The sequence below is a fragment of the Haliotis rufescens genome, unplaced genomic scaffold (genome assembly GCF_023055435.1).
Source record: "Haliotis rufescens isolate VD_foot unplaced genomic scaffold, xgHalRufe1.0.p SCAF_35, whole genome shotgun sequence".
NCBI classification, from domain to species: Eukaryota; Metazoa; Mollusca; class Gastropoda; order Lepetellida; family Haliotidae; genus Haliotis; species Haliotis rufescens.
Genome location: NW_025964057.1, coordinates 5141109 through 5160774, shown reverse-complemented (window position 1 = coordinate 5160774; position 19666 = coordinate 5141109). Strand labels below are relative to the sequence as shown.

The following is a 19666-nucleotide window of genomic DNA, read 5'->3' as shown; positions in this document are numbered from 1 at the left end:
TGGTCGCTTATGCTTACCCGCCGACAGCGTTGATACCACACATTCTAAGCCGGCTCCGAGGAGTTCGCTGTCGAATGTTACTGATCGCGCCCATGTGGCCGAACAGATCGTGGTACCCCGACTTGCTGACCCAGGTCACGCAGTCGCCACTTCCACTGCCTGTGAGACCGGATCTCTTGATCCACCCTCACACCCGTCAGCTTCATCCAAACGCAGGGCAGTTCAATCTGCACGCGTGGATGTTGTCACCGAGCGTCTGAGGAGTAAAGTTTTTTCTCGCCGGGCGTCTCGGGCATACGTTAGTATGCATCGTGATTCTACCCAGAAGGTGTATAATGCACGTTGGGTTATTTTCACGAAGTGGTGTTGTAAACATCACATTCATTCGCCAGATAAGGTATCTGTGCAGGATATTGCTCGTTTCATGTCTCACTTGCGAGAGACCCGGAAACTCTCCGGGGGTTCCATTGCCAACTATGTCTCGTCCGTTGCTACGGTACGGGACGTTGCTATGGGTACCAGTCTCTCCAAAGAGCCGGTGATACGGGGTATTATCAAGGGTTTCAAACAGCACGATCTTAAGAAGGGCCGCCTTCGGGCACCGGCCTGGGATCTTTCCCTAGTGTTGCAATCACTTACGGAAGCTCCGTATGAACCCTTGCATAGTGCTTCGTTCCGGCATGTGACTTGGAAAACAGCATTTCTCCTCTCCTTTGCCACGGCGGCACGTGTATCCGAAATTCATGCACTCGATGTCGCCAAGGTACGATTCGATAGGGGTGACGAAGGAGCGGTCCGCCTGGGCCTGCTCATGGGCTTCGTCGCCAAGAATCAGAGAGTCGGGCAAACGGAGAGAGAATTCACTGTAAGATCACTCAAAGAAATCTTACATCCTGCTGATACTGAGGACAGAGCGCTGTGTCCGGTTAGGGCCCTTAAGTATTATCTTAAGGCTTCGAATGAACGTAGACAAGGGCGTGACCGTCTGTTCATATCGTGTAACCCTAATCGCACGGTTGACATACCTCGCAACTCGATTGCGTTGTGGCTTCGTTCTGTCATCAATCTGGCGTACCGGTCTCGGGGGTTACCGGTAGCGGGGTCAAACCCGCACGAGATCAGGGCGCTAGCGGCAACATTTGCCCTACACTCGAATATCTCTGTTCGCAGAATATTACGAGGTTGTTACTGGCGTTCTGACTCGGTTTTTTGCCAATCATTACCTCAAACAGGTCGCTGATGCCGTCGTGGAGAGTGTGCACCGTCTTGGCCCGCGGATCGCGGCGCAAGCGGGCACCTAAGGGGTGTGCCCAGCGCAATTCCGAACTCCTCAGGCGTCTGACCTTGCACGGTGGTCAATCTGGGTCTACTCCAATGGGTACAGGAGTTGGGGTCCCGCAAACCAGCGCACTCACACCACAGGTGAGGGCGGCTTTTTGTGTGCTTTGTCCTTATTTGTATTTTGACAATTATGTCTTTAATTGTCTGTCGTGTATCCCAACCTTGTGATGCATGCTTACAAATACTGGAATTAGGTCACGCGCCTAATGCATACTTTAAGTAGGCTTGCTCTGGGATATACGGTCTGAATGAAATTAATTTCCCTCTTTTCGACTGTTTAACCTGATCTACGATTAAGCTCACGCGGATACAGTGTTCTCATCCGCTGCGGCGATGAAATACCTATCCAGTGGGGCCGTTTGGAGTCACCAATCGTTTTGGCAATGACGATTGAGCCTTACGGTATGCGCTTGACAGTGCTTTGGTATTCCTATAGGGTAACGCCTAGCTAGGTGCATGCGCATCGAGTACTTCCGCCTTGGTGTTTACTTCCGCTGGTCGGAAGGAACGCTAGCAGTCAGGATTCGGGTTGTAGGTGCTCCCCACCGCCTACTGTGGTAGTCAGCCTCGGTATAACAGTGGTAACGTATTACTTAATGTAATTTGTAGAATTTTCCTATTCGGAATATTCTATAAGTAATACGTTACCACTTGGGCTGCTGCCCGCCCGTCCGTCCCCCGAGCACTTGCTCTCGCAGGAGACAAGAGTGAAGGGTGTCACATGGCAGCTAGGTGGCTACGCGCGTGCTGCATGAGGTAATTGAGATCTCTGTGGTAGATTTCGCTATAGCAGCAGTTGTGGGAGACAACAGCCTCGGTATAACAGTGGTAACGTATTACTTATAGAATATTCCGAATAGGAAAATTCTACAAAATATTGCTTATCCCTCACGCTCTTCCGAATAGTAGTAGAAACGTCCTGTTCTGTGTTCCCGGAGAAGAGCGAAAACATCTCAACCCAATGCACCCTGTGTCTGCACAGGCGCACTGGAACCATGTGACAGACCAGTAACTCGTCACTCTCTCTTTTTAGCACCAACCCTGTAGTTGGGAAAACAATTTGTTCTCATTAATCCAAGCCATCCATTCAAAATTAACCTTTTTGAAAAAAGATTTTGCTTGGATTATTTTCTTCACTATTCTACATATCATGTCTAATGATTATATTTTACCTTTGGCAAAAGGTTTTGTCACAATTTGGACTTTAATTATTCCTATGTGAGTGATGAAAACATGTAAATTTCGTGTTTCAGATTTGGACCCTCACCCGATCTGTGCCAGCTACATCTCACAGATCTGCACTGTGTGGAGTAGATGCACTTTCTGCACCCCGTTGGGGAGGAAGACTTTTGACAAATATATCTTTGCAGTGCAGAGGAAGAAGTTGGATCGAGAAGGCGTGAGTCATCACGTCCTTATCATCAGTGGAGGCAGCTAAAACGAAGAAATGACGAGAATCTACACCCTCTCCTTTTTCGGAGGAAGAGAAAGATTTGATTTGGATAATATCAAACTTACTCCCATTGAGATGACTTAACAGTCACCCCCCACTAGTCACTTTCTCGTCTACCAACAGAAGTCCAGAGGGTTTTAAAAATAAAGTAACTGAAACCTTCAGTCGGGTGATTAATTCAAGATTTAGCTAAGAAGAAGAGCACATCTTCCTCTACATCTCAGCCATCCTCCCCAGTAAAAGAGCATGTTTATGCAGAGGTTATTACCTCCTCAAAACTACTACTAACATCATCGTCCATGAGGGGTCTACGAGAACTACTACTATTTCTTATACTTATCAAAGAAGAAAGACATACAGCTGCCCACATCTGTGCAGTTTCAGACCTTCACATTCACCTTGTCATCCAATCAGGCTGTAAAGACACAAGTGTTATGCAACCGCATACCTTCGCTCAGATGGTGGCGCTGTCTCCCGTCTTCGTGCAGCTTACAGTGTTCACGCACCCTGCTACTTTCACAACAACCTCCCTTCTTTACGCAAGATCCTGTACCAACACGGCTACTAATACAGAATTAGTAGCTAAGGTTACACAAGTATTATGGCCAGTGCAATAACAAAGGTTTAACAACCCTTGCACGCAGCCTATGCTGACTTCACACAAGACAAGACAATAGTACCCAGAATTCTCAGCCTTCATCAAGGGCTCCAAACCCTAACGCCGTCTACCTTATGTATAAGGAAGATTGTTTGTTTGTTGTTTAACGAACACTCATCAATATTCCATCTCACCATGAGGTTTGACACAAATCAGACAAATTTGGAGTAATAATCACCAATCTCAAGATGGTGATATACACGTCGAAACAGAAAAGATCATCACAATACCAACAACAGTTTTTAAAATTGTTGTTTTAATGCCGCACTCAGCAATAGTCCAGTGGACACAGTAGCCATGTGCTGTCGGGTTCCCAAATCCTGGAATCATGGTTCTCACCTAGGGAAACCAAACCCTGCTATTGTGATTGCAGTACATTACCGCTTTGGCTTTCCTGTACTATGATCAGTCAGTTATGTATGATCAAAACAGACAGACATCCACTGGAAAATTCATCAAAATTTCACCTGTACAATCGGCAAAGTTTAGTCGAATATCAACAATTCGCAGTGTCAAATATCAAGAAAATCCAATTACTACTGGACGTCAGATTCTACAGGAAACTGACTGCATATACACCGTTATGCTTCAAAACTCTTCACATGACTTTGTCTATCTATCATACAATTCACACTGGATGATCAATGTATGGAGTATTGTACCTAGTCCCTGACCAGAATGCAGTATTCTATATGTCTGCGCAGGGTGATTTGCATATCATGTGTCAAGATTTCACTGCCTGTAAACAAAACCGACTATCGCTTATCGCTTTAGCTCGTTATCGGTCTTCAACAAGGGCCAGCATTACCATTTGGTGGTACTGCCCTTTTGGATTTTCTTCAGCCCGTGGTTATTTATATGTGCAACCAAACCAATTGTGGCATTTCTGCACATTTCAGGTCTAGCGCTGACTGTGTGAGGGAGACTATACTTACGTCCATTACAGAGGTTTCTATATCCGTACCTTGAGTACCAGGATTACCTAGAGTACCAGGATTACCTTGAGTAACAGGATTACCTAGAGTACCAGGATTACCTAGAGTACCAGGATTACCTAGAGTACCAGGATTACCTAGAGTACCAGGATTACCTTGAGTAACAGGATTACCTTGAGTACCAGGATTACCTAGAGTACCAGGATAACCTTGAGTACCAGGATTACCTAGAGTACCAGGATTACCTTGAATACCAGGATTACCTAGAGTACCAGGATTACCTTAAGTACCAGGATTACCTAGAGTAACAGGATTACCTTGAGTACCAGGATTACCTTGAGTACCAGGATTACCTAGAGTACCAGGATTACCTAGAGTACCAGGATTACCTTGAGTACCAGGATTACCTAGAGTACCAGGATTACCTAGAGTAACAGGATTACCTTGAGTAACAGGATTACCTAGAGTACCAGGATTACCTAGAGTACCAGGATTACCTTGAGTACCAGGATTACCTAGAGTACCAGGATTACCTTACCAGGATTACCTAGAGTACCAGGATTACCTTGAGTACCAGGATTACCTAGAGTACACCTCTTAGAGGAAACACCTCTTATGGTGGACAGTAAAATCAAATGTCTGCGCAGGAACCTATTTAAATGAGCTGGATTACAACAATCACCTTTACGTGAAGGCCTCACTTCCGGGGAGCACACCTCAACTTGGAAGTAACGTCAGGCCTATCATCAGAGACAGAAAAATCCTTCCATATCAATTATCTGGAATATGAGGCAGTATCCGAGCAATATCCCACTGGGCTCCACAGTTAAGAAACCAATTTCTGATGATCAGAAGAGACAATTCAACTGTGGCCTTCAACTTTATCTTCAAGGCACAACAAAGTCAAAAACCCTTCTAAAGTTGACCTTTCAACTTAACGAACTGGTAAACAGCCTAAATCTAACAATTAGATTAAAATGTCTTAGCAGATGCCCTACCCAGACCAGCCAAACCATCACCAACAGAATGAAAGCTTCACCCAGAAGCATTCCAGTGAGTGATGAAGGAAAAACGTTGCCCATTAATAGACCTGTTTGCAAACAGATTCAACAATCAGATAACAACTTTTGTGTGACCAGTGCCAGACCCACTAGCCTGGTCAGGTCGATGCTCTGGCAGTATCATGGGAGGGCCTAAACGCATATGTGTTTCCCCCATCAGCTTTGATACCACGGGTATTACAAAATATTCTACACACAAGCAATCTACAACTGGTTTTGGTAGCGCCTTGCCGGCGAGAACTTGGATGAACCAATTTCATCCAAGACCAGGATTTTCTTAGCTCCACATATGGAATTTATGTGAAGCAGCCTCATTAAACAAGGTTATTCCATCAGAGCAGCTAAGGCAGTCTCCTTAGCACTTCACAGGTCAACTGGGCTCTTTTGGATGATAAATGGAAGAAATTTGACCAGTTCGCAAGATCTAAGGGGTTTTCAGCAGCCAAAGCTACTTGTCTCTCAAGTAGCAGACTACCTGTGTCATTTAGGAAGCACAAGGACTCTTATAGACCTAACAAGGCAGTTATTTGGCTGCTATCAGTTCCGTTATGACTATGTCTAATGGAATTAAACTTATGAGGGGCGTTCAATAAGTTTTGCATATAAGACCAAGTCGCAGAATATCTTTTGCACTTTTATTTTTCAATATAATCTCCATTCACCTCAATACACTTTTTCCATTTGTCCTTCAAGCTTTTAATACCACTTTTATCTGCAGATTGGCCCTCTAACCACGCCTCTGTAACAGCCTTTATGTCCTCGTCATCCCGGAAGGGTCTTCCACGTAGGGCAGATTTCATTTGCCGGAACAGGAAATAGTCACTGGGGGCTAAGTCTGGGCTGTAGGGTGGGTCATTTAACTGTTTGAATCCACATTCACATATGGCGGCCTGTGCAATTCTCGACTTGTGAAAAGGAGCGTTGTCATGCAAAAGTAGAATACCACATGTTAACATCCCACAGCGTTTCTGGTGAATAAATTTTCGCAATTCTTTCATTACATTAGCATAATACTGTCCATTGGTTGTAGTTTTTGGTGGCATGAAATCAATCAGTAATATGCCTCTTGCATCCCAAAATATGGTGGCCATTACCTTGCCAGCCAATGGTTGAGTGCGAAACTTCCTCGGAGGCGGAGAATTGGGATGCATCCATTGCATGGATTCCAATTTAGTTTCTGGGACCCAGTGGTGGATCCATGTTTCATCTCCTATAACAAGACAAGAAAGAAATCTGGCTTCATCAGCAGTATAGAGATCCAGGAGGTCTTGACAACTTTCAGTTCTCTGATGGCGATCTTGAGCTCTGAGGTTTCTAGGTACCCACCTTGCAGATACCTTGGGCATACCAAGATGCTCATGAATAATAGTTCCAACAGTTCCAACAGTTCCAACTGATATTTGGAATTCCCTAGAAAGTTCAGATACTTTCACTCGTCAGTCAGACAAAATTCTTTTTTCTATAGCAGCAATGGTTTCCGGTTGTGTGGCATCTGAAGGCCTGCCTGACCTTGGGTCATCGTCTATGGACTCCCTACCCCTTTTAAACTGTAGAGACCAACGGCAAACTGTGGAATAGTCGGGAGCATCCTTACCCATCACTTTACACATGCGATCATGGATTTCTTTTGCTTTGCATCCCTCCTTTGTAAGGAACTTTATTACACTGCGTTGTTCATGTTTGAGAGAATCCATGATTGTGACCACCCTTAGGTGAATGAAGCCATCACATCTAACTTATTGTTGTGTCTGGAACTTGTTATGACCCGTGTCAACCTGATGTTATGACTAGTGTCACACCTGCCACAAGTGGACATTGTTTGTGTAAACAAACAAAACAGTTACCAGGCCAACCAGACAGACAATTATTTGTCCCAGGTCTTTCCTCCATCCTGGATTCAGAGGATTTATCACTATGTCCAGTCAGAGCCTTAGGCATGTACTTACAAAAGTCCAAACCTAGAAGAAGAAGTCTCCTGAACAACTATTTCATTCTGGATGAGAGCTGTCATTCTCAGAGCATACTGAGCAGCCGGTTCGGATCCCCCATCAGCCTCCAGCCCTTATGAAGTAAGAGCATCTACAATAGCACTTCATGGCAACTGCCATCAATACCATCAATCATGGAAGGCCACTTATTGGAATCAGATAGTCTTCGCCAATCAGTACCTCATAAAAGGTTCTGTACAGAACATGTAGCAGGTATTCATCAATACGGACCACTTGTCATTGCACAGCAACTCATGAAGCCTACCAGAAGATAATCAAGATTACACTCACCCACAAAATCACGTAGACTCGTGGAAGTCCGGTTGCTGTTCCTTAACCAATGACTGAGAGTCCATGTTCACCTGTTTTGCTATGTAAATCAGCACATGAGTGATAATGATTGCGTTTAAGGCAAGCAAGATCTTACTAATCTTCGCAAACCTCACAAAATCCACAAAATTAAAAAGATTTACTTCCATTATTTCTGCTCACAGTAGAGGAAGGTGGTACCCGAACAGAATGATTAAGAAGAAAACATCACAGAAATTCAACCAAAGTTCCCATGGGGTTGATAGAACAGATCAACGGTAATCACACATACAGGTGGATCCCACCACCTCAGTGAGATTCAAGCAATAAGTATGAGTCAGGTTAAGTTAAAATATGTATATTTTTTTTAGTAAAAATATTATTTATACTTATCCTGACTCATACGCATGAGCATCCACCAGGCCACTGATATGTTTTCAGACCATAAAGTAGGGTAAAAGAGAGAGTGACGAGTTATGATCTCATTCACGTGGGACACAGGGTGCGATGGGGTAAGATGTTTTCTCTGTTCTCCAGAAACACAGAACAGGACGTTTCCACTACCAATTACATTAAGTAATACGTTACCACTGTTATACCGAGGCTGTTGTCTCCCACAACTGCTGCTATAGCGAAATCTACCACAGAGATCTCAATTACCTCATGCAGCACGTGCGTAGCCACCTAGCTGCCATGTGACACCCTTCACTCTTGTCTCTTCGCTTGCTCTAGCAAGACGTACAATAAACTGCTCAAGCGTTCCTGTTTCTCCGACCATTCGGTGATATTTATTACTGTTTATTCTCTCTAATAAACTGTGCTTTTACGGGGCGTTTACTGTAACTACGCTTGGAAATATTTTTCCCGCCAAAAGGAAATATTTTTTTATATTTTTGTATATATCTGTATGTTTGACTACATTGGCAGGTCTGCTGGGCTGGCACCTGGTGACGACCCCGCCGTCAGGATGGAGGAAGTCCGAGGACGGGGAGGGGTGTGTCCAGCAGGGCCTGCAGCAGGTGGGCGGGGGCCTGGAGATCTCCATTAGGTTTGCCCACCAGGAAGACAGGGAGAAGGTGATCCATGCTGGGCAGAGTGTGGGGTGGTCCCCTGCTCTGGTGGGCATGGAGGAAGAGGAAGACTGGGGGACGGAGGGTAGGTGGAGGAATAATTGCATGAACTGACAGTACTCTGTTTGTAGATGGACTTTCCAATGTTACCATCTGACAGTACTCTACGTTTGTAGATGAGGGTTCCAGTGTTACCATCTGACAGTACTCTATGTTTGTAGATGAGGGTTCCAGTGTTACCATCTGACAGTGGTCTACGTTTGTAGATGAGGGTTCCAGTGTTACCATCTGACAGTACTCTATGTTTGTAGATGGACGTTCCAGTGTTACCATCTGACAGTACTCTATGTTTGTAGATGGACGTTCCAGTGTTACCATCTGACAGTACTCTATGTTTGTAGATGAGGGTTCCAGTTTACCATCTGACAGTACTCTGTTTGTAGATGGACGTTCCAGTGTTACCATCTGACAGTACTGTATGTTTGTAGATGAGCGTTCCAGTTTACCATCTGACAGTACTCTATGTTTGTAGATGAGGTTTCCAGTGTTACCATCTGACAGTACTCTGTTTGTAGATGGACGTTCCAGTGTTACCATCTGACAGTACTGTATGTTTGTAGATGAGCGTTCCAGTTTACCATCTGACAGTACTCTATGTTTATAGATGGACGTTCCAGTGTGACCATCTGACAGTACTCTATGTTTGTAGATGGATGTTCCAGTGTGACCATCTGACAGTACTCTATGTTTATAGATGGACGTTCCAGTGTTACCATCCGACAGTATTCTACGTTTGTAGATGGACGTTCCAGTATTACCATCTGACAGTACTCTATGTTTGTAGATGGACGTTCCAGTGTTACCATCTGACAGTACTCTATGTTTGTAGATGAGCGTTCCAGTTTACCATCTGACAGTACTCTATGTTTGTAGATGGACGTTCCAGTGTTACCATCTGACAGTACTCTATGTTTGTAGATGGACGTTCCAGTGTTACCATCTGACAGTACTCTATGTTTGTAGATGGACGTTCCAGTGTGACCATCTGACAGTACTCTATGTTTATAGATGGACGTTCCAGTGTTACCATCCGACAGTATTCTACGTTTGTAGATGGACGTTCCAGTATTACCATCTGACAGTACTCTATGTTTGTAGATGGACGTTCCAGTGTTACCATCTGACAGTACTCTATGTTTGTAGATGGACGTTCCAGTTTACCATCTGACAGTACTCTATGTTTGTAGATGGACGTTCCAGTGTTACCATCTGACAGTACTCTATGTTTGTAGATGGACGTTCCAGTGTTACCATCTGACAGTACTCTATGTTTGTAGATGGACGTTCCAGTGTTACCATCTGACAGTACTCTATGTTTGTAGATGAGCGTTCCAGTTTACCATCTGACAGGACTCTATGTTTATAGATGGACGTTCCAGTGTTACCATCTAACAGTACTCTATGTTTGTAGATGAGGGTTCCAGTGTGACCATCTGACAGTACTGTATGTTTGTAGATGAGCGTTCCAGTGTTACCATCTGACAGTATTCTACGTTTATAGATGGACGTTCCAGTGTTACCATCTAACAGTACTCTATGTTTGTAGATGGACGTTCCAGTGTTACCATCTGACAGTACTCTATGTTTGTAGATGAGCGTTCCAGTTTACCATCTGACAGTACTCTATGTTTATAGATGGACGTTCCAGTGTTACCATCTGACAGTACTCTATGTTTGTAGATGAGGGTTCCAGTGTTACCATCTGACAGTACTCTGTTTGTAGATGGACGTTCCAGTGTGACCATCTGACAGTACTGTATGTTTGTAGATGAGCGTTCCAGTGTTACCATCTGACAGTACTCTATGTTTATAGATGGACGTTCCAGTGTTACCATCTAACAGTACTCTATGTTTGTAGATGGACGTTCCAGTGTTACCATCTGACAGTACTCTATGTTTATAGATGGACGTTCCAGTGTTACCATCTAACAGTACTCTATGTTTGTAGATGGACGTTCCAGTGTTACCATCTAACAGTACTCTATGTTTGTAGATGGACGTTCCAGTGTGACCATCTGACAGTACTCTATGTTTGTAGATGGACGTTCCAGTGTTACCATCTAACAGTACTCTATGTTTGTAGATGGACGTTCCAGTGTGACCATCTGACAGTACTCTATGTTTGTAGATGGACGTTCCAGTGTGACCATCTGACAGTACTCTATGTTTATAGATGGACGTTCCAGTGTTACCATCTGACAGTACTCTATGTTTGTAGATGGACGTTCCAGTGTGACCATCTGACAGTACTCTATGTTTGTAGATGGACGTTCCAGTGTGACCATCTGACAGTACTCTATGTTTGTAGATGAGGTTTCCCCGGCTAGATGTTACCAGATGATGATGAGCGTGCAGGACGTTTGCTTCCCGGTACACAACGCTCTTCTCACTGGCCACACCCAACTTGAGCCATCCGCCAAGTGCTATGTCAGATACAAGTTCTATGATAAAGGTAACCTATTCACAGTGATCAACATTGATCTAATCAATTATAACAGTGTTTATGTAAATGTGTGTGTATGTGAAGTCCGTGACTACTATTACATTTCACTGTGCAGTTGCTGTATCCACCAAGCTATCGGTGTTGCAACAGAACGAGGATGGCTATGCCTCCGCTACCTTTCGTCATAAACACTGCTTTGTAGTGCCCAGGTCCAGTCCATTCCACTGGTAAGTACCTCATTATACCCTGTTGGTTATACCCTGTCTGTTATACCCTGTCTGTTATACTCTGTCTGTTATACCCTGCCTGTTATACCCTGTCTGTTATACTCTGTCTGTTATACCCTGCCTGTTATACCCTACCTGTTATACCCTGTCTGTTATACTCTGTCTGTTATACTCTGCCTGTTATACTCTGTCTGTTATACCCTGTCTGTTATGCTCTGTCTGTTATACTCTGTCTGTTATACCCTGCCTGTTATACCCTGCCTGTTATACCCTGTCTGTTATACCCTGCCTGTTATACCCTGTCTGTTATACCCTGCCTGTTATACCCTGCCTGTTATACCCTGTTGGTTATACTCTGTCTGTTATACCCTGTCTGTTATACTCTGTCTGTTATACCCTGTCTGCTATACCCTGTTGGTTATACTCTGTCTGTTATACCCTGCCTGTTATACCCTGCCTGTTATACCCTACCTGTTATACCCTGTCTGTTATACCCTGTTGGTTATACCCTGTCTGTTATACTCTGTCTGTTATACCCTGCCTGTTATACCCTGTTGGTTATACCCTGTCTGTTATACTCTGTCTGTTATACTCTGTCTGTTATACCCTGTCTGTTATACCCTGTTGGTAATACTCTGTATGTTATACCCTACCTGTTATACTCTGTCTGTTATACCCTGTTGGTTATACTCTGTCTGTTATACCCTGTCTGTTATACCCTGTTGGTTATACCCTGCCTGTTATACTCTGTCTGTTATACCCTGCCTGTTATACCCTACCTGTTATACCCTGTCTGTTATACCCTGTTGGTTATACTCTGTCTGTTATACCCTGTCTGTTATACCCTGTTGGTTATACCCTGTCTCTTATACTCTGTCTGTTATACCCTGTCTGCTATACTCTGTTATACCCTGCCTGTTATATACTCTGTCTGTTATACCCTACCTGTTATGCCCTACCTGTTATGCCCTGCCTGTTATACCCTGTCTGTTATACTCTGTTATACCCTGTTGGTTATACCCTGCCTGTTATACCCTGTCTGTTATACCCTGTTGGTTATACTCTGTCTGTTATACCCTGTTATAACCTGTTGGTTATACTCTGTTATACCCTGCCTGTTATACCCTGCCTGTTATACCGTCTGTTATACCCTGTCTGTTATACCCTGCCTGTTATACCCTGTCTGTTATACCCTGCCTGTTATACCCTGTCTGTTATACCCTGCCTGTTATACCCTGTCTGTTATACTTTGTCTGTTATACCCTGCCTGTTATACCCTGTCTGTTATACCCTGTCTGTTATACTCTGCCTGTTATACCCTGCCTGTTATACCCTGCCTGTTATACCCTGTCTGTTATACTCTGCCTGTTATACCCTGTCTGTTATACCCTGCCTGTTATACCCTGTCTGTTATACCCTGCCTGTTATACTCTGTCTGTTATACTCTGTCTGTTATACCCTGTTGGTTATACTCTGTCTGTTATACCCTGTTGGTTATACTCTGTTATACCCTGCCTGTTTTACCCTGCCTGTTATACCCTGTCTGTTATACTCTGCCTGTTATACCCTGTCTGTTATACCCTGCCTGTTATACCCTGTCTGTTATACCCTGCCTGTTATACCCTGTCTGTTATACCCTGTCTGTTATACTTTGTCTGTTATACTCTGTCTGTTATACCCTGCCTGTTATACCCTGTCTGTTATACCCTGTTGGTTATACTCTGTCTGTTATACCCTGTTGGTTATACTCTGTTATACCCTGCCTGTTTTACCCTGCCTGTTATACCCTGTCTGTTATACTCTGCCTGTTATACCCTGCCTGTTATACCCTGCCTGTTATACCCTGTCTGTTATACTCTGCCTGTTATACCCTGTCTGTTATACCCTGCCTGTTATACCCTGTCTGTTATACCCTGCCTGTTATACTCTGTCTGTTATACTCTGTCTGTTATACCCTGTCTGTTATACCCTGTCTGTTATACTCTGTCTGTTATACCCTGGTTATACCCTGCCTGTTATACTCTGTTATACCCTGCCTGTTAAACCCTACCTGTTCTGCCTGCAGGTATTTACGGGAGGAGAGGCTGGAGGTGCAGGTGTGGGTGAGCTACGGGTCCAGCAGAGACAGACAGAGTCGTCCCCATCACCGGGACAAACTAGTGGGATCAGCCTACATAGAGCTGGGCAGCCTTGCAGACACTTCCAGGAAACAACACCGCCTCAGGTAGGCTGCATTTATACATTATCAACCTGATATTGCCTTTGAATCTCAGGTTATGTGGCCATGGAAATATTGTTTATATCAATTTTACTATTAAACCCCTTTGAGTAATGTATTATGTCTATTGCCCAAAATTTGAATCGTGAAAATTATTTTTAAAATAGGATCTTAAGATGGTTGATTGTATTCTACTGACTCCTGTTGTCTGAATGTTGCAGTGGTGTATATGCAGTGTTGAAGCCTGGAGCTGCCAGCCTTGGAGGTGCCTGTGTCCACACTCAACTGACCAGCAAACTCTTGTCCAGGGGCATCACAGAGGTAGGCAGTGGCCAGGAGTTTGGGCCTGTGATGGGAACAGGCTTGATGCATGAGAATATTACGACCCATAATCGCTCCTAATGGTGCTGGAAAAGATTGTTTGTTTTTGTAAAGGTCAGGGATTTTGATCAAATGTCCAGTATGTTGATAAGCAATGCTGAGTGTCCACTGACGCGGTGATTAGATGTAAGACTTCATGGAAATTACTTTGAAGATTTATGCAGTTGCACTTGTGACTATCTAATGGGTAGGACCTGTACTTGGACTGTAGTAACAGTGATCTATCTCTCTTGTCCTCCTCTCCAGGCCTTGCAGGACGATGAGGACATGGTGGAGAATGGGCTGTCAGAGGATGACTGTGACACGGAGGACAGCTTCCATCACCTCACCACAGGAAGTTCTCATAAGGTGAAGGACAAGTTCCTCTACTCCCCTGACAACAGCTCTCCAAGGTTTGCCGTGCACGTCTTCATCGAGAGAGCTATGCATCTGCCCCGTGTGACTGAGAAAAACAAGTAGGTGGCGATGAGTTTCTCAGCTTTCTTATCATGAGTTTTTATACAATCCTTGGTCTAGTGGATAGATTGTCTACCCGGAGAACGGAAGGTTGGTGGTTTGATCCTGTCAGATGGCAAAAGACTTTAAAAGATGGTTCTTGTTCTTACCCTGCCTGGTGCTCAGAATTAAGGAGCTGAAACAAGGACCTATCAGAATACTGTGTCTGAGTGGGGTATCCATGTTAAACCATAGAATGGTATCTCAGTCACTATATATGCTAGGATGTTGAGTGCAACCTAGTTTCAAATAAGGGTTCATTCCCGTGGTACAACTAATATTACATGATCTTGTTAGACGTTAGTGATAACATAGACACAAATTATGGATGTTAGTGATGTTATGAGATGTTATCATGTTATAAGGTGTTGTCATGTTATAAGGTGTTGTCATATAATAAAGTGTTGTCATGTTATGAGGTGTTGTCATGTTATAAGGTGTTGTCATGTTATAAGGTGTTGTAATGTTACAAGGTGTTGTCATGCTTTAAGGTGTTGACATGTATTGAGGTGTTGTCATGTTATAAGGTGTTGTCATGTAATTAACATACAATAGTGGTATAAAGGGGGGTATAAAAGTTGGTATAATTTTACTGACTGACATTCTCATCATGAGTTTGAAACGAAAACGCCATGCTTACGATGCTGAATTCAAACTGCGAGTCTTCGCTCTAGCTGATATATTTTCTCACGGGTTCATAATTCTATATACACTGATTCTCAAAATGGCGCTTCGTTGTTGATGGCAACATATAACGATCATTATGAGAATAAAAAAAAAACAAGAGAAACAGCTTCCCACATTATGAAAGTGGATGACTGGTTTGTTAAATCTTTATTAGAAATAATAATGACTTTTTCAACATAATTACAACGTTTTTCATCTTATATTTTTGAATATCTGCGAGAATCAGCACATGTCTTGCAGTCCAACTAAGCAGTGTTTTTTGCCTTTCACTTCCTGGTTCGGCTTATCTGCGGGTCATATCATTTTCTTTCGTATTTCAATGGTCAAGTTGACACCTCGGCTTATCTACGGGGTCGGCTTATCCGCGGTCATATACGGTATGGTGTTGTCATGTTATATGGTGTTATCATGTTATAAGATGTTATCATTGCATGTTCAGGTGTGGAGACAGTGAGCCCAGCACCTATGTGTCATATCAGACTGCGGAGAAGTCAGCCCCATCCTGCACGGCCATCTTTCCCAAGTCCTCCAACCCAGTCTGGGAGCACGAGGATCACACCCATCTCTCCACCGAGCTGCTGTACCAGGAAAGCAAGGTACTATCTTCATATGTTACGAAACTTGAATTATTCACAACTAGTACATGATGAAAACCTATTACCGTATTCGACGTAATAAGCGCCCCGGGCGCTCTCAAAATTAGAAAGAGGGGGCTCTTATTAGAATATTATTTTGGTGAAAAAAAAGTTATGTACGACAGATATATTTTACCAGAATTTAATTGCCCATTATTAAGGGTGCATATAACACACGAGTGTGCATATACACGAATAAATCAGTCTTGTGTACATTGATCAATCGGAAGGGGTGCCAGGGTTTCAGATAGCCCTGGGTCACCGGTCATAGACCGATAAACTTTCTCTTTGACCGATGGTTTGTTTAAGTTGTCGGACTTTTGACCGATAGAAATGCTAAGCAAGGCATCACGCATGTCATAATAGTAAAATAGTAAGGATTATTCCACTTAGGGTATCAATTTGGAGCCATCGATTTTAATGCTCTCATAAAGTATAGTGCCAATCGAGACTCAGTTGTCCTGGGGGATGGGGGGTGAAATTGATGGCAGTATTGCTCCCAGATCCGGCAGGTAGCCGGGTGTGCGGAAGCTATGCCCGATTTTTTAAAAGTACTGATTTAACTTTGAAATTTTACTGCATCCGGCATCTTTGCTTAAGTGACTTATTGACTTTTGCCACTGACTTATTACATTTCTTGGGTCCAAGTCATTGACCTGTATACATCTTTTTGTGTCAAAATCACTGGGGTGCTAATTGGGATTAATCACTAGCCAATATATCAGCAAATATCGCCGTGGGCGCTTATTAGAGCGGGGCGCTTATTACGTCGAATACGGTACTTGTTTTCAGATTTATCTGTAGGGTCAGCCGAACGTACTGTATTTAAAAACCAGCTGAAATGTCTTTGAATGTGTTCTTTCTTCTCTGGAACCTTTTATCTTTTCTAGCACCTAGTGTAAACCTGCTCTTATAGCGAAGTCTACCACAGAGATCTGAATTACCTCATGCAGCACGTGCGTAGCCACCTCAGCTGCCATGTGACACCCTTCACTCTTGTCTCTTCGCTTGCTATTTGGTGATATTTATTACTGTTTATTGACTCATATAAACTGTGCATTTCGGGGCAATTTTTTCCCCGCCCTTTTTTCTCTATACTTGTGTCTCGTATGCATGTTGCGTCTTACGATCCCCTGTTATAGTATGTCTTGGGGGTTTACATCAGCTATTTCTCTATATGCTATATGTGTATGTTCTATATTCGCAGTGCTCGTTTATTTTCTTGTGAAAATGTTCGTTTGTGAATATTTGTGGTGCGTGTGTTGTAACCATGTTTTACTCTTTGTTCATACTAAACAATGTCAGACATGTAAGTCTCGCCGTCCTCCACCTACTCTATCCCCGCTACCAGGAGTTGCAGGGTGTGCCGTAAATTCCTTTCTTCTCGGTATCACCACGATTGTTGCCCGCGGTGCAGGGTTCCTTGCAGGGACACCCGGTGCGCCCTGTGCAAGGGTTTGGGGCGTTCGAGGTTACAGGCTGTATGTGAAGTCTGTTTCCACCCCTGTGGTGGCCGGCTCGTCCGGTCGGGGTCCCCTTGCGGGTACCACCTTCACGGCTGCGGCGGATCCCTTGGCGGCCCTTGGGCTGTCCGGGGATTCCGTCACAGCGTTACTTTCTAAACTTGTGGACTCCAAGCTGGCGGCCTTATCTCAGGATAGGCCACTGGCTGTTCCGTCCCTGGCCTCTTCGGTGGCCGCGGGGTCCACGGGTACGGCGGCGGCTCCCGTGGTCACCGGTCCTTCCCCCGAACCGTTGCTCCCGCTATCGGTTAAGGACCGCGTGTCTATGGTTTATGACCTCTTTGAGGACATGCCTAAGCCCCTGCCGGTACCGTGGGGAATCCACGGCTCCGTGGGTTCCGCCGAGGTATTCGAGGAATCTTCTGACAAGGCTTTCCCCGCATCAACCTTGTTGCGCGGGATCAAGCCTTCCTTGGAGAAAGCCTTTGCGGCGGCCTCCGGTCAGGATCTCCCGTTGCCTTCCCCGTCTTGGAGAAAGGGTTCATTCCCGGTTCATGACCTTGCCTTTCCCGAGGCTGGTCCTACCTTGCAGCAGCTGGACAACCTAGCTTGGCACTCCATGCTTGCCATGTCTCACAGAGACACGTACGTGGCTGCAGCGGCCAGTTTGGTCGAAGGTTCTCCGACAGACCGAGACCAGCGCATTTACAACTGCTTGCTCGGTTTAAATGCTTCCCTTGAGTACGTTGCCGGGACTTTGGCCATTATTTCCAGCACGTGCCATGCGTATCTTTCCGCCTCGGGGTTGGACGCTGCCAACCAGGAAGTGCTCCTTTTGCAGCCTTGGTCTGCGTGGACCCTTTTAATAACAAGATCCCTGGGGTTCTGAAAGAACAACAGGCTTCTTCTTTTGCCGAGGCCTCTCGGCACACACTCGATCTTGTTGGGTCCCTGCATAGACGCCTGGGTGGTGCCCCTAAGCGGAGTGCCCCCCAGGATGCTGCGGCCGGTAAGTCTAAGGGGTCGGGTCCTTCTTCTTCCGTGAAGAAGCCCCGCCCTGAGGGCTCCGCTAAGGGCAGTCAGCAGCCCTTTCGCGGGAAGAAGGGGAACTGGGGGAAGTCCAAGCCGTCTAGGGACGGCAAGGGCTCCTCCAGGTGACTCTCACTGGAGGGGTTCGTATGCCGACAGCGCCAACATCGGTTGGCCAGTAGGCGAACCCGAGTCACTCGGCCCTGGACAGTTGCGCCTGCCGCAGCCTGTCAGGCCCCCCTTTCCTTCCCTGTGGGAGCCAGACTCCAGACTTACTGGGAGAATTGGGAACAAGTGTTCGATAACCCATACGGCTATCGGCTAGATCTCAAAGCGGATCCGCCGCTCACCGTTGCCTGGTTGGAAGGTTTCTATTCGGAAACCGATTTTCCCATCCTAGCTGACAATCGGCAGATTGGTGGAGAAGAGGGCGGTACGGGAGATAGCCCTACCAGAAATAACACGGGGTTTTACTCCAGGATATTTCTCGTTCCCAAGAAGGACAGTGCCGAACTCAGAAGGATTCACAATCTGAAGTCATTCAACGAGTTTTACCTGCACAAGCCGCCCAAGTTCAGAATGTTGACCTTGGCGGACCTGAAAGCTCCGATCATGTCCGCAGACTGGCTCGCTTTGATCGACCTGAAGGATGCTTATCTGCATGTTCCGATCCATCCGGACCATCACAAGTATCTCAGGTTTGTCTTTCAAGGCAGGCATATTGAGTGGGTAGCACTCCCATTCGGCCTATGGTCCGCTCCCTGGCTGTTCACCCGGTTAACCACCCCCATAGTGGGGTTCCTCCACAAGAGGGGTGTCAGGTACTTTGGGTATTTAATTGTCTGTCGTGTATTCCAACCTTGTAATGCATGCTTACAAATACTGGAATTAGGTCATGCGCCTGATGCATACTTGAAGTAGGCTTGCTGTGGGATATATGGTCCGAATGAAATTAATTTCCCTCTTTCCGACTGTTTAACCTGATCTAAGATTTAGCTCACACGGATACCGTGTTCTCATCCGCTGCGGCGATGAAATACCTATCCAGTGAGGCCATTTGGAGTCACCAATCGTTTGGCAAAGATGATTGAGCCATACGGTATGCGCTTGACAGTGCTTTGGTATTCCTATAGGGTAACGCCAAGCTGGGAGCATGCACATTGAGTGCTTCCGCCTTGTTGTTTACTTCCGCTGGTCGGAAGGAACACGAGCA

General features: G+C 45.1%; 1 protein-coding gene across 2 annotated transcripts in view; it reads left to right on the top strand.

The window, feature by feature from the left end:
- LOC124124999 (C2 domain-containing protein 3-like) overlaps positions 1-19666 on the top strand; it is a 107649-nt gene that overhangs the window by 70538 nt on the left and 17445 nt on the right. For both annotated transcript variants that reach the window (XM_048381117.1, XM_048381116.1), the window contains exons 33-39: positions 8673-8900; positions 11184-11327; positions 11434-11545; positions 13611-13769; positions 13985-14084; positions 14391-14599; positions 15766-15922. In XM_048381117.1, the coding sequence (XP_048237074.1) occupies positions 8673-8900; positions 11184-11327; positions 11434-11545; positions 13611-13769; positions 13985-14084; positions 14391-14599; positions 15766-15922 (1109 nt within the window). The remainder of the gene's footprint in view (positions 1-8672; positions 8901-11183; positions 11328-11433; positions 11546-13610; positions 13770-13984; positions 14085-14390; positions 14600-15765; positions 15923-19666) is intronic.